General features: G+C 45.4%; 1 protein-coding gene across 1 annotated transcript; it reads left to right on the top strand.

Annotated features, from left to right (window-relative positions):
* Positions 1-384: 384 nt before the first annotated feature.
* Positions 385-15,285, top strand: ZFYVE21 (zinc finger FYVE-type containing 21; the record flags this gene model as incomplete). Its single annotated transcript, XM_044274118.1, has 5 exons — positions 385-528; positions 3,929-4,020; positions 6,029-6,076; positions 9,832-9,974; positions 14,618-15,285. Coding segments are annotated over 5 exons (463 nt in total), but the record flags the coding sequence as incomplete, so codon positions are not given.
* Between the last annotated feature and the right edge of the window lie 454 nt (positions 15,286-15,739).

Below are 15,739 nucleotides of genomic sequence, written 5' to 3'. Positions count from 1 at the left end.
TCTCTCTCTAGTGGTGATCTCGTGGTGATCTCTCTCTCTCTCTCTCTCTCTAGTGGTGATCTCACTGCCTGTCCGTCACAGTAGAGAAGGTGCGGCAGTTGCAGAGAGAGCAGAGCCTCTAGGTGTAATGGTAACGCCCCCTTTGCTCCTAGAGCTCATTTGCATATAATAAAACACAATTTTTCTCAGCAATGCGGGCACATAGGAACATGGGACCAACACAGATGCCTTCAGCTGCCAAGCACATATACGGGTCAGCCAGTGTAATAGGTACAAAACTGCTGACAGATGCCCTTTAAGAATAAAGGGTTTAGATAAGTGTGGTTTTTAGGGTTTGCACTAGTTTGGTCCTTCTAGGAGTATATTTTCCACTTGTCATTGTAGATGCATTTTGTGCTTTTCTTCTGTTTTTATACGATGTGTCCTGAGTTTCTTTGCTCCTCCGTTCTCAGGCGCTACATTCTGTATTACCCAGGGATCCTCCGAGAAGTCTGAAACAGTCGTGTGTCGGCTCTCCAACAACCACAGGTGATACTTGGCTTCTAAAACATATAAGGAGCCTACAGGTGGCTAATATTTTAATATTTACCGAATGTAGCTGATTAAATTCAACTTGGGCCAGTGTTCACAATGACGTTAAATAATTGTGGCGCCTTTTGCAGCAGCTTATAAACACTGAAAATGGATTTGTAAGATGTAATGGACCTACTGTCTGTTTCTATGGAACATCTGGGGGTCTAAATAATTTTACACGAGTGTGATGGGTCTGGGAAATGCATCCATGTAATGGCTGCCTTTATCGGACCAAACACTGCTCCTCTGACCCGAACTCCCAGCATCAGTAGGACTGAGTACAGTACGGTAGACCCACTGTCAGGCAGCATCATAAACCATTGGGATGCTGTGAGTTCGGGTCAGAGGAGCGCTCATTTCACATAAACAGGAGAACCGTCTTGTGGTTTATGCTAATCTGTAAGGCCCCTTTTCACACGGGTGAGTTTTCCGCGTGGGTGCAATGCGTGAGGTGAATCCGGACCCTTTTTTATTTTTTATTTAATTTTTTTTTTTTATATGGGGCTGTGCACATGAGCGGTGATTTTTCACGCATCACTTGTGCGTTGTGTGAAAATCGCAGCACGCTCTATATTGTGCGTTTTTTGTTTTTTTTCATGCAACGCAGGCCCCATAGAAGTGAATGGGGCTGTGTGAAAATTGCAAGCATCCGCAAGCAAGTGCGGATGCGGTGCGATTTTTACGCATGGTTGCTAGGTGACGATCGGGATGGGGACCCGATCATTATTATTTTCCCTTATAACATGGTTATAAGGGAAAATTAATAGCATTCCTAATACAGATGCTTAGTAAACTAGGGATAGAGGGGTTAAAAAAAAATTAAAAATTTAACTCTCCTCATCCACTTGTTCGCGCTGCCCGGCTCATCATCTTTCTTCTTCTTCTTTAAGGACTTTTGGTGACGTCACTGCGCTCATCACATGGTCATCACATGATCCATCACCATGGTGATGGACCATGTGATGAGCGCAGTGATGTCACCAAAGGTCCTTTTTCCTCCCGGGTCATCAAAGAAGACAAGCCGGGCTGCCCGAACAAGTGGATGAGGAGAGTAAAATTATATTTTTTTTAACCCCTCCATCCCCAATAACAGGAGATAATCTCCTCACAGTAGTGTACAGTGTACTCTGACGAGAGCAAATATTGCACATTATATGCACAGAACATAGCATAATCCCCCCCCCCCCCCCCCCCCTCCTATAATTCAGAGCATGAATACCACCAACATATCTTATATCACAATATGAGTATAAGACAACCATTCATTCCACAATTTCTCAAACTTCTGAGGACAACCTCTCTTCACAAACACACCTTTCCATAGTCAACGTGTCATGCACCCTCCGCACAAACTCATCCAATGTTGGCGGACTCCCCTGGATCCACCGCTGCGCCACCAACTTCCTAGCCACATACAACAGCCTCCCCACTGCCACCTTTACCAGGCTCACTCCCTCCAATATCCGTCATGTAACCCAACACACACACACCTTATGGTCCTTTTGCATCCTCAGCGCCAAGTTGCGGTTAATAAAATCCAGCACTCCATCCCAGTAACTTCCTATCACTGGACAAGACCAAAGCATATGCAACAGGTCCGCTCCCTCCTCCATACACTTCGGACACTTGTCATCGGTCCTAACACTGACTTCCCGTAAAAATACCGGAGTTTTATACACTCTGTGGATGATGTATAATTGTGACAACTTGCCTCTGCTCACTTAGGGACACTCTGGGAACTACCTCCAGTATATCTTCCCACTGCTCTTTAGAAATGTCCCCCAGATCGCCCTCCCATTTCTTCATCCGCGTCAGAGGGAACCCTTCTAGAAACTTGTCCAGTAAAAGAGTATATACCTGCGATATCAGTCCTCTCTCCCCCCCCCCCCCCCCCCCCCCCCCAATCGGGAGAGCAAGTTTATGAACCACATCCATTTTTGCTATAATACAACCTTTCCTTATCGTGACATCATAGGCATGCCTCAATTGAAGATACTGATGGAACCAAACCTTGGGGATATTAAATTCTTGCTGCAAGCCCTGAAATGATTTGAACACATTACCCTCCATCAGTTGACCCATCCTCATTACCTCATGAGATTCCCAGTTCCGAAGTCCTGACAGAGACGAGAATTCTAGCAACAAGTTACTGTTCCATATTGGGGAAAGCTCTCCTACTCTGCCCACTCCTCTAAGCTGTTTCACCTTCGCCCATACCTTCTTCATAAGTTCAATAAGCAGGACCTTCCTATTCCCCACATGCATTCCCGACCCCTCCAGTATACACATAAGGTCACGACTGCCCAACCAGTGCTGCAGTATCCTTCCCGTCACATCCGGCGACTGGAAATCAATCCAGCCCTTAAAGTGCTGACACTGGGAGGCCAAGAAATAGATCCAGGCATTAGGAACTGCCAAACCACCTTCCGTCTTTGGGTAGGCAACGTCTCCAGCTTAATCCTAGCTTGACCGTACTTCCAAATGAGATCTCTAAACATAGAATGTATTTTCCTAAACCTATCCAAAGGAATCCACACGGGGGCATTATTTAATACATAAAGCAGCTGAGGGCATCATTACCATCTTTAACAGGTTCACTCTACCCACTACCGATAAAAAGAGCCTACACCACAGTCCGTACCTTTAGCCTAAAAGTAGCAAGCAACGGGGTCAGATTTAATTCTTCAAAATCCAACAGCCTAGGTGTTATATACAACCCTAAATATTTGAACTTATCTACCCAGGGTACCTGTACTATTTACTCGCCCAGCTGGCAGGGTCTGCCCATCTACCGGCATCAAAGCAGACTTCTGCCAATTTATCTGAAGTCCAGAGAAGCTCCCAAATCTATCTATTAGAGCCATGGCCGCGTCCAGAGATGTCCCAGTATCGCCCAAGAATAGTAAAGTGTCATCAGCGTACATAGCCACTTTGTTTTGCACCACACCGTACCTAAACCCCACAATATGAGGTGACAGGCGAATTAGGGCCGCTAGTGGCTCAATTACTATTTTCCCTTTATAACCATGTTTATAAGGGAAAATAATAAAATCTACACAACACCTAACCTAAACCTGAACTTCTGTGAAGAAGTCCGGGTTCAGGTCTGGGTACCAAACATGCCGATTTTTCTCATGCACGTGCAAAACGCATTAAAACGCTTTGCACTCTCGCACGGAAAAATCGTGCATTTTCCCGCGACGCACCCACTTCCTATCCGGCCCTGAAACGCGACGCCCGTGTGAAAGAGGCCTAAATGAGAAGGATCGCTGAACCTCTAATGAAAAGGCTGTTCTCTAACCCCCTGTCCAATTCCTTGTAAAAATGCTTTTTCTTTTTGTTATACTTTTTATAGGTATCTGTTTCTAGATGGGGACAATCATTATGAAATTGAAGTTGCTCGAATTTCCACAGTTCAGATCCTCACAGAGGGGTTCACACCTGGAGGTAACAACTTGCACTCATTATATACATATAAACCTAGCTCCACATCAGCAGATGGATATACAGGGGATTATTTTGTGGCGGGACTAGTGTTTATCGCTCATGTACACACTATATATAACTTTGCAGGACATTTGACGTCCGATACAAGAGCTTTTAGGGGCCAAATGCCTTAAACTGTTCTTCCTCTCACGCTGATCTGGTTGAGCAGATGAGGCTGCACAGTATTCGAGAAGGAATTCCTTAGATAACTAGGACAATCCCTTTAATGTACAACCTTTTTATATGATGCTTTTAGGCGGATTTGCAGTTTGCACCTTACAGTATAATTCAAGCGGGCGGCGTGTTCCAAAACCTATCCACATGTAGTGGAAATCGGAGCATGCTGTGAACTGCAACTTTTGCAATGCATAGGGTGGAATCCACAGTGAATCTGCAGCTCAGTCCGCTGCAAGATCTGCGGCGGGTCTGAAATTACCCTAATGGATAATACTTAAAGGTGTTCAATATCTGATATAGGCGATCAATATGTAATCAGTGGGGGCCCAACTGCCGGCACCCCTGACGATCAGCTGTATGAAGAGAATACAACGCTCACGTGAATAGGAAGGAGCCGTTCCATTGAAGTGAATGGGATGGAGGAGCTGTAATTACACCGGCCCACGGCTGCAATGTCGACGACGAGCAGGTAAACAATAAAGAAAAGGCAGTCCGGTATGAAAAACTCACAGCTGGCACTACTGCTCTCCAAAACGGATCTCCTGAGACTTGTGGTTCCACAATGTCATGAAGTGCTCAGTGCAAAAAAGTGAGAACACCAGTTTGTGGGCCACCAGTGTAATGTACCCACCGCTGAGCTGATAAAGGATGGTTGGTGAGGGCCGTGCTGTCTCTGAAGTAAAAAGAAGGCTGCGCTTGCATGAGCACTGCATTCTCTTCATGCTGCTGATCGGCAGGGGTGTCGGAAGTCAGACCCCCGCTGATCTGATGTTGATGACCTATCCCGAGGACAGGTCCTCAAAATTACAGAGGCGGACAACCCCTAAGGAGTATTCCATTAGAAGAAGTTATTCCTAACTTAGAACAAGAGCCCCATGTCCCCAAAATGAATGGAGCGACTGCTCGAACGTGCGCACAGCCCATCCATTCATTCCCTGTGGGACTCCCAGATATGAGACAAAGATGTGCAGAAACCTGCAATAAGCCCCCTTCAGGTAAACAGGTCTGCACTGCAGCACTTTCACAGCACCAGTACGAAAGGTGCGTGGAGCCTCATGTGACTAGGGTGCAACTGAATTCCTTAAAACAGGACTGAGCAGCACCTCCACATCTAGGGGGTCATTTACTAAGCGGAAATATTTCAGGTGCAGATGGCGGCACAATGATTAGTTGCGCCGCTATCTGTAACTTCGCCCTGCTCACGCCAGGTCTAAAATTGTGGTTGTGGCGTAGAAGAGGATGGGCCGGCAGGCTCGTCTCATTCATCGTTCTCTACGCCTGTTTTAGGAAGCCGACTTACATTTAGAACTGGTGCTGGATATGCCAACGTTATGTGGAGGCCTGCGCCTCTTCATAACTTCGGCAGCGCCAGCGCCGGGGCTTTATTAAGACCGGTGTCTAACATCCTCTCTTAGTGCCTGATGTAAACCTATCCGATGATGACCTTCCTAGCATGTACATTTGTTAGCATGTTGATCTACGCCGCGTGCATCAGTAATTGCATTGTAGCCACTGAAATGATGGGGATGCAGCATGGCGCACAAGTTGCCGTGACCCCAGCAGCGTTGGATTTATTGCGATTCTGGCGTTATTGCAAGTTGCACTGCGATCCCATTCAGTTCAGTGGCCCGAGTAGCCCCAGCCTTAAGCTGAACTTCCTGTTCTACCGTCGGCCATCTTGCTCTCCATCTCATCACAGTAATAACCGCTTTCTGTTTTCAGTGCTTATGTTCCACATGCTCAGCCTGTTATTAACCTTCTTTTTCACCGCTCATGCTGCTTTGATGAACAGATATTCACACATACACCAGCCTGCTGGAGAGCCAGTGCGTAATTGAAGGTCAGCAGCGGGGACTTGTAGTCCCCCATGTCCGCATGTTATGTCCGACTCTTCTGATTGGTCGTTTTTCTTCCCAAATCAATTGATGCATTGAATCCACTCTTTGTTCCACTGTGTTTGCTGCTGTTACTATAATCCAGTGACGTGCAACCTCTGGCTTTCCAGAAACTACAACTCCTAATTGGCTCTGAGAGTCGTTGGTTGCATACCACTGCTTTAATGAATGTTCAAAATCCTTTTTTTTGTGTCTGTAGATCGGTGCCTGGTGATGCCATATTGCATGTGTTTGATTTCCATAGACCTTAGTAGGGTCCGGTATCCTAAAGTATGATGGGCGCCCCTTGGCTTAGCATATTCTTACCAGCTTCTGATTGTAAACTTAAAGCTGACCACTGACGTAAACATAAGCCCCCCTGATCCGACCAGCAATTAGTGTGCTAGCTCTTAAAGGGACACGCATATCCAGAGGTGTCTTGACTCCAGTGCAAAATCTCTACCAATGCCCCTACTTATGTGCCATTTATGGCGTGGCAGAGGAGCCCATACCCCCTATCGCCCTCTTACGCTGTGCATGCAATAGATTTGCAGCAAGGGGAATCATTTTCTGGTTGGAGTCCCAGTCCTGCACATACTTTTTCCTTGAGTTTATCAAAACTTGCCAAGAAAAATTTGGCAATCAGAACTGGAAATGTTAACAGTTGTCCAAACCGCATTGAAGGAATACTGCGGTCGTTCTCATGACGTCTTTGGCCACCTTTTTATTACTGTACTTGATACATTTGCTTGCTTTTTGTGAGTTTTATGGCATTGTAAATAACATACTCCCACTGTTAGAAGAGGGTACATTTTGTGCTGTATTATCATGTAGATGACTGCTGACACCTCATAGACAAACACTGCGGCAGGCGTGGGGTACCAACAGCACTCCTAAAGGGTCTGTCTCACTGCAGCAAATGGCATTTATCATGGAGAGAAAGTTAATACAACGCACTTACTAATGTATTGTGATTGTCCATGTTGCCTCCCTTGCTGGCTGGATTCATTCCTCCTCATATTATACACTGCTTGTATCCAGGGGTTATGACCACCCTGTAATCCAGTAGCGGTGGACCTGCTTACATACTGTAGGAAAAAGCACCGGCCTCTCTGGTGGCCAGGACAGTGGGAGTGCCCATAGGCGCGCATGCACAGCAGTTCCTTTCCCGGCCTCCTCGTATCTGCGCTGCATCGGTGGCCATAACTCCTGGAGACTAGCAGTGTATACTCTGATGGAAAAATTAGTCCAGCCAGCAAAGGACGCAATATGGAGAATCACAATAAGTAAGTGCTTTTTATAAAGGGATTCTCCTCAGGATAGGTCACTAATATCAGATATCAGGGGGTCCGACACCCGGCACTCCCACCGATCAGTTATACGAGGAGACGGCGCACACAGTGTGCACTTGCCTTCTCCCGATTCTTTCCTGCTCTGCCATAGACATAGCAGCAGCGAGCAGGAAGAGAGACTGGGGACGGCACATGTACACTGCGCGCGCCCTTACTTCATTCAGCTGATCGGCGGGGGTGCCGGACGTTGTACCCCTGCCCATCTGATATTGATGACCTATCCTGAGGATAGATCATCAATATTAAAAGCCCGGAGAACCCCTTTAACTATCTCTATATGATAAATTCCATTTGCTGAAGTAAGACAACGTATCCGCGCGAACAAGAGTTGGGGGGGTCCTGTATCCCTAGTTTAAACGTAGCAGCGGTTAAACGTGTGTTTTGCCATTCTATTCAGCATCGGTCTAGTACAGTGCTCCGTAATCTGTCAGGCCCCTAGAGCATTGCACATATTTGACCGCTGCTCCAAACAGGGGACATAGACCCCCATTCTTGTGTTCTGCTGGACCTCCACCGATTAGACACGTCACCATTCCTGTGGATAGGAGTAGGTTGTCATGCTGAACAACCATTTTAATGCTTGGCAATGTCCTAATAATCTCGGGGGTCTGCTAACTGGGAACACTGGTACCAATATGCACCTGGTCTGTCTCCGTATTGATCCACAGACGGCACCATCTAACTTTAGACCATGCTTTCTGCACCTTCATTCATGTTCTGCAGTGCAGTGGTGGTCAGGGTCCTTGTACTGTTCCTGCTCTGGCTATAACCTGACCCTACTACCCTCATGTTCTCATAATAGCACGCTGGACTGAAGGAGCCGTCAGCAGCCATATGTTAAAGGGGTTGTATGAGACTAACAATACTTGGCTGCCTTCTTTCCACCAAGTGCTAGTTCTGGTATTGCAGCTCAATAACTGCAGTACTGCATAAGGGCTCATGCCCATGAATGTAAGGGCTCCGTGCTGCGGACTGCATATGGCGGTTCCGCAATACACGGGTCACCAGCCGTGTGCATTCCGCATCACCGATGCGGACCCATTCACTTGAATGGGTCCGCAAATCAAAAGATGCGTTGCTGAAACACTGAGTGCTTCCGTGGTGTTTCTGGCCGTGCTTCCGCACCACAAAAAAGTAGCGCGTGCACTACTTTTTTGCGGTGCGGACCGTCGGATGCCTATCGCAGACCCAATTCAAGTGAATAGGTCCGCGATCCGCATGCGGCTGCCCCACAGTCGGTGCCCGCAATTTGCAGTCTGCAGCACGGAGCCCTTACGTTCGTGGGCATGAGCCCTAAGGCCCATGGCCAGGAACGGCACTGTTTCTGGAGGAAGGCAGCCATGTTTTTTTAATCTACAACTCCTTTAATTTTTAATTCTACACAGCAGAAACCTCCATATGTCTTCAGTTCGATTCCAGCCAAAATAAATTGCAGCCTATATGAGCAGTGGGAGTATGCACAATCACATTTCATGCTAACGTTATTGGACCTATGCATCTATAATCAGACTGTAGATTTAAAGATTATATTCTGTATGTCTTTCTGATCTGTCAGCTCCTCTGGATGGTGAGGAAACATTGAGGACCCTCCTCTCCCCCTCCCCTCCCCTCCTCTATTTGTAGAAGCAAAACCTGAAATTTCTAACTGGTTTTATTGACTTGAGTGGGAATGCTGTTTCCAGTTTGTCAGAATTCGCCATTTGCGATTGCAAAATGTAGGTTTTGACTGTGAACTGAAAGGGTTCGACGATGACTCTGGATCATTGATCAGGCAGATTTGTGCCATGTCCTTGTCACAGGAACATGCCCTTTTTCCATTTAGGTTTAAAGGTACCTAAACCATGCAAAGCATGATGCGAGCGGAAGGCGCAGATCGGTCTGAGAAGCGCCCATGCACCTTCTATTCTTTGCGTGAAGGTTTGGGTATCCTCTAAACTCCAATAGAAACGAGTGGGGAAAGTCTTGTGCTGGCCTGATGGACTGACATTGCATTTCAGCTGCTTGGAGTCATGTTAAAGTTGTAGTCAGGCGCAACTTTGGTCCAACCTGTGTCATAGCCACACTGAGGTGCACCAGTTGTAGAAGTCATTTGTTTTTCTGCTCGATTTTAAGAGTCACAATGCTCCAAAGTCATCCGCTAGCCCTGGCCTCGGGTCTTGTTCACACAGAGATTGTGTTGGCATTCTAAATGTATTTTTCGCCATCTTATGGTGGTGCCGCCAAATCTCTGCCAATGTGAGACAACATAAAGTGGCTGCACGTTCGCACACCACAATCATCCGTGTGTACAAACCCTTGCCGTTTGTATGATTTACTTTTACTGTGGGTTATAAAAATATATATTTTTATTTTTTGCATGAAACCTACAGGGGGGAACAGTCGAGCAACAGGGATGCTCATTCAGTATAAACCTCAAGGCTCCGAAGAGCTCCTACAGATGAAGTTTACAACGAGCGAAGACTTTAACAGTAACAAAAAGATGTCTGCATCTTGGCTGGCCGCAATGCACAAGGTACTGTCCATAGAGGGCGCTCTACACGTCTTGGGCGTGCATTATTATTATTTTTTTTTTTGACTAGGTGGAATAGATGGCAGTGTCCCTCCAGCTGTTGCAAAACTACAACTCCCATCATGCCCTGACAGCCTGCAGAGGCAGTCAGGGTAACCGTGAATGCTGACAAAGCAGCAGTCTTTTATCTCTTGCGAATTTCTCTTCACAATTGTTGCACAAATTTATAGGGAGTTTGTCAGCAAATTCACGCACATCAGACCCCCGCGATTGCTCTGCAGTTGTCAGAAATGGTTTCAAAATCTTACCTTTCTCACCCTTCTCTGTGCTACCACTGTCCTAAAACGTACTTTGATGCCTATGCTAATGAGCTTGGAGGTGCGGATGGCCTCTGGACCCAGCTGTTCAGGTCCTGCCTACGTCACTGACTTCTCTCTGAAACCCTGCGCCAGTGAACATATTCCTGGACCCGGCAGTGATGAAGTCCAATACCCACTGGGGCTTGTATGAAGCTTAAGGAGCTGCTTTCATGAAGCAGCAGCCCCAGTGGGTATTGGACTTCCTCTGCCTGGGACCGGTGGCGATGTGCAGTGGGTTTTCAGAGAGAAGTCTGTGACGTAGGCAACAAGACCTCAACAGCAAGGTCCGGAGGCCATGTGCACTTCCAGGCTCGTTAGCATAGGCATCAAAGTACATTTTTAGGCCAGTGGTAGCACAGATATAAGGGAGAGAAAGGTAAGATTTTGAAACCGTTTATGGCAACTACAGAGCAATAGCGGTGGTCTGATCTGTGTGAATTTGCAGAAACACCCCCATATGTGGCCGTAAACTACTGTACGGGCACATGGTGGGACGTAGAGGGAAAGGAACGCCGTATGGTTTTTTGGAAGGCAGATTTTGCTGGACTGGTTTATTTACACCATGTCCCAGTTGAAGCCCCCCTGATGCACCCCTAGAGTAGAAACTCCATAAAAGTTACCCCATCTTAGAAACTAGACCCCTCAAGGTATTCAAAACTGATTTTACAAACTTTGTTAACCCTTTTAGGTGTTCCACAAGAATTAATGGAAAATAGAGATACAATTTCAAAATTTCACTTTTTGGCAGATTTTCCATTTAAAATATTTTCTAGTTACAAAGCAAGGTTTAACAGCCAAACAAAACTCAATATTTATGGCTCTAAATTATGTAGTTTACAGAAACACCCCATATGTGGTCGTAAACCGCTGTACGGGCACACGGCAGGGCGCAGAAGGAAAGGAATGCCATACGGTTTTGGAAGGCAGATTTTGCTGGACTGTTTTTTTTTTTTGTTTTGTTTTTTTGACACCATGTCACATTTGAAGCCCCCCTGATGCACTCCTAGAGTAGAAACTACAAAAAAGTGACCCCATTTTAGAAAGTACGGAATAGGGTGGCAGTATTGTTGGTACTAGTTTAGGGTACATATGATTTTTGGTTGCTCTATATTACACTTTTTGTGAGGCAAGGTAACAAGAAATGGCTGTTTTGGCAGAGTTTTTTGTTATTTACAACATTCATCTGACAGGTGACATGTAATATTTTTATAGAGCAGGTTGTCACAGACGCGGCGATACCTAAAATGTATACAATTTTTTTATTTATGTAAGTTTTACACAATGATTTCATTTTTTAAACTAAACAAATCATGTTTTAGTGTCTCCATAGTCTGAGAGCCATAGTTTTTTCATGTTTTTTGGCGATTATCTTAGGTAGGGTCTAATTATTTGCGGGATGAGGTGACTGTTTGATTGGTACTATTTTGGCGTACATACGACTTTTTTGATCACTTTTATTACCTTTTATGGGAAGTAAGGTGGGCAAAATTTCAATTTCATCATAGTTTTTTATTTTTATGGCGTTTACCGTGCGGGTAAAGTAACATGACCATTTTATAGATCAGGTTGTTACGGACACGGTGATATCAAACATGTGTAGGGAATTTTTTTTTATTTTAATTTTAATCGGTCATAAATGTGTGTTGTCTTAGTTTTTTTACTTTTTTTTTTTTTGACCCAGACCCACTTGGTTCTTGAAGATCCAGTGTGTCTGATGTCTGTATAATACAGTACATTATATAGTGTACTGCACTGTATTGTCACTTTACAAAGTCTGATTAGACTTTTGCCTTTAGCAGAAGTCTAATCCGCACCATGGACAGCCTCTGATCAGTACCTTGGACAGCCGGACTCCTGTGAAGGCGTCCAGTTGCCATGGTAACATCACTCGCTACCACAGACTGCGGCATGGAAGGGGTTAAACGCCTGGCATCTGTGCCAGCACAGATGTCAGGCGGTTCAAGCGGAGTGTCAGCAATGTGCTGACACTCTGCAAACCGCTCGGCTATCCTGAGAGAGGGGGCGGGCGGATGATCGCATGCCTGCCCAGCACCGCCCGCACTCCTCGCAATTGACCTGCGGTTTGCTGCGATCGCCGACATGGGGGGAGTCACAGGACCCCTCCCGGAGCATTTAGTCAAGGTGCCTGCTCAATGATTTGAGCAGGCACCGGGTTCCGATTACCGGGCGGCGGTGATCGGAACTATACATGATGTACCGGTACGTCATGTGTCCTGAAGAGGTTAATGACCGATTTGGCGTGACGGATTACAGCTCAGTGCCATAAAAACGTTAGATAACCATTTATATTAGACATTATTGGACTTTGGGTACTGACAATTCAGAATTTACATGGATTATAATTATAGATGAGCGAATTTCCGCTTATGAAATGCATTAACACTTAGATTGTTGGTTAAAGGTGGATTCAGTTACCACGGACCATAACGCAATTCTATGACGGGAGGCATTCCGTCATAATAAGTCTATGGGCTACAAAATCTGTCCCGTTTCCGTTATGCAGGGGAGGACGTGGTAACGGAATCCATAACGCAATTCGCCTTTTACCAACAAACGAAGTGTGAACGAATACACGGACTGCTGTAAGATGCGGTTCATTTGGGTCGAGGTGGTGCAGGCCACACAAATGCCTTGATAAATGATCTTCAATGTGCATGTAGAATCAACAAAAACAAAAAACACTATGTGTTCGTTTTTTTTAGTTTTTTTTATGGGTTTATTAAAACTTGTGAAGGAAGCTTAAAACTGCATTTTGGACACAATCTCTATAGTCCCTGGAGTCACAGTAGGGCTCCCTGCACACACTACAGATGACCGCGCAGATTCTCCTGTGGAAAACCCCAGCGTAGTACAGTAGCAGCAAAGTGTAGTTGATCATGTGCACTTTTTATTATTATTCCATAGACTTCGATGGGGTTGTTAATAGAAAATCTGCAACAAAAAGAGCACCAAAACCACTATAAATATTGCAGGTTTCTTTACATTTTTTTAATGGGGATTTTATGCATATTTTCTGCATCAGATTCTCCTCACAATCTTCATTTATTTCGGTTTTGGTAGATTTCTTGTGCGCATTTTTGTGCTTTTTTTTTCTGTTTATATATAAACAACCCCATTGAAGTCTATGGGGAAAACCCCACATATATTGGGGATCGCTGTGCACATCCAACTAGTGATTTCATTGCATATTACTATTTGCTCTGAACATACTAACTTGCCTTTTAGAAACAGATTTTTGTACGGTTACCTGGTTTACGACTCTCCTGCCTATTAGTGTAATTTGGAGCCATAACAGGGCTCCTGTTCTAGTGCATGGGGTTTCTACCATACCTACATACACCTGATTTCTTAGTTTTTGTTTTTTTGGGAGGGCGCCTGTGTGGTTCTGCAAAACTGACAGAAAAAAAAAAAAAAAAACTGTTGTATGTTCCATCAAATGCTTTATACATATAGTGGAGCCTGTACAGCAACACACTCTGCGGACTGTTCTGCATTGTACATGGGGCCTGAAATTAAGCCTCGTTGAACAGTTATGTGCAGGTGCAAAACCAATGTTCTGTTGCTCCAGTGTAAACAAATGAAAGGACATTCAGTGCTATTCAACACAATTTTTATTATTTTTTTTGCTCAAGACTAAGGCCTCTTTCACTCAAACGTAAGGGCTCCATGCCCGTTCAAGTGAATGGGTCTGCGATCCACATGCGGCTGCCCCAAGATCTGTGCCCGTGCATTGCGGACCGCAGCATGGGTATAGAGCCCTTACATTCGTGGGCAAGAGGCCTAAGGGGGAGATTTATCAAACTGGTGTAAAGTAGAACTGGCTTAGTTGCCCATAGCAGCCAATTTTTCACAGCTCCTTTGGAAAATGCAAAGTGGAATCTGATTGGTAAGCCAGTTCTACTTTACACCAATTTGATAAATCTCCCCCCTAAATTCCTACTCGTGTATCTCCATGGTTACAGACTACAAACAAACCCTGTGTGTAGTCTGATCCTGCTGTCATGTGATTAGACGATGCTTGGCCCCATTGTGTACAGCCAGCATTACTCTACTCCTGCGGTGCAGATGGGGAAAGTTGCTTCATTTGGTTTAGGAGTAAAACCACTTACCTCAGTACGTTTTGTGGCTACATCCACAGATCAGCATTGACAATGTAGAGTTTACCTGCAACCCAATGGAGAATCAGACGGTACTGTGTCACAGCTCAGTGTGCTATGGCAAACTCGGCTCTGCTACAAGTTTGATGTGTTGTTCTTGTCTTGCCAGGCTGCCAAGCTCCTGTATGAATCTCGGGACCAGTGATTGAAGAGGAAAGGCTGCGCAGTGCAGAGTTTTATATGTAATGGGCATCATTTGATGCCATCTACTTGCTCCTCTTTCCGCACACTATGTACAGACTTCTAACTGCGAGAGTTTCTCACCGTAATCGTGCAATACCTATACATATTAATGCTTCAGACCCTACGTTCACAGGCAAGGCTGGAGAGCTTTAACCTTCACTCCTCAGCCTTTCTGTTTCAGCAGCTTTCGATCCTGTAGCCATTTTGACATTCGTATGAGCCTCAGCAGAACGCTCCTCGGACGTCTTGCGTCACCGTGGAAGAATGAAGACTTTCTACACTAGATCTCAGGTTCTTTTTCTCTCTTCTACAAAGCACTAATGTTCTGGGCAATATGATAGGAGTGGATTGTAGTGAAGTGACATTTGGGGCAGTATTGCAATCTGAGCCCCATCTCCGAGTAAAGTGCCCAGGGTTTACCCGATACCTGTACTTGTGAGAAGCAAGGGGCACCAGCTGCATAAATGTATGAATGTTTACTTCAGCTCATGTTTAGTGTTGAGCGAACTTCTGTTTTAAGTTCGGCGTCTAAAGTTCGGCTTCTGGTTAGCGGAGAATCCCGAATTCCGTTGTGGTCCATGGTAGCGGAATCAATAATGGCCGATTATTGATTCCGCTACCACGGACCACAACGGAATTCGGAATCCATATCGGGATTCTCCGCTAACCGGAAGCCGAACTTTAGACGCCGAACTTAAAACAGAAGTTCGCTCAACACTACTCATGTTCCTTATGCACAGTAGGGGGGAGCCATTTTTTTTTTTTTGCTCATCTATGAGCTAATGTCATTCCTATGAGAGAGGGCGTAATGTGGAGATGAGCAAATTTTATATTTTGAAATTCGTTCGCGCTTTTTTTTTTCCTGGTAAAAGGTGAATTGCGTTATGGATTCCGTTACCACAGACCATAATGCAATTCTATGACAATGCATAACGAAATGCCGTTATAATAGAAGTCTATGGGCTGCAAAACGGAAGAGTCCTCTCCTGCATAACTGAAACGGGGCAGATCTGTTTTGCAGCCCATAGGCTTCTATTATGACAGACTG

The sequence above is a fragment of the Bufo gargarizans genome, unplaced genomic scaffold, assembly GCF_014858855.1.
Source record: "Bufo gargarizans isolate SCDJY-AF-19 unplaced genomic scaffold, ASM1485885v1 original_scaffold_1485_pilon, whole genome shotgun sequence".
Classification (NCBI taxonomy): Eukaryota; Metazoa; Chordata; class Amphibia; order Anura; family Bufonidae; genus Bufo; species Bufo gargarizans.
This window is presented reverse-complemented; position numbering and strand designations above follow the sequence as displayed.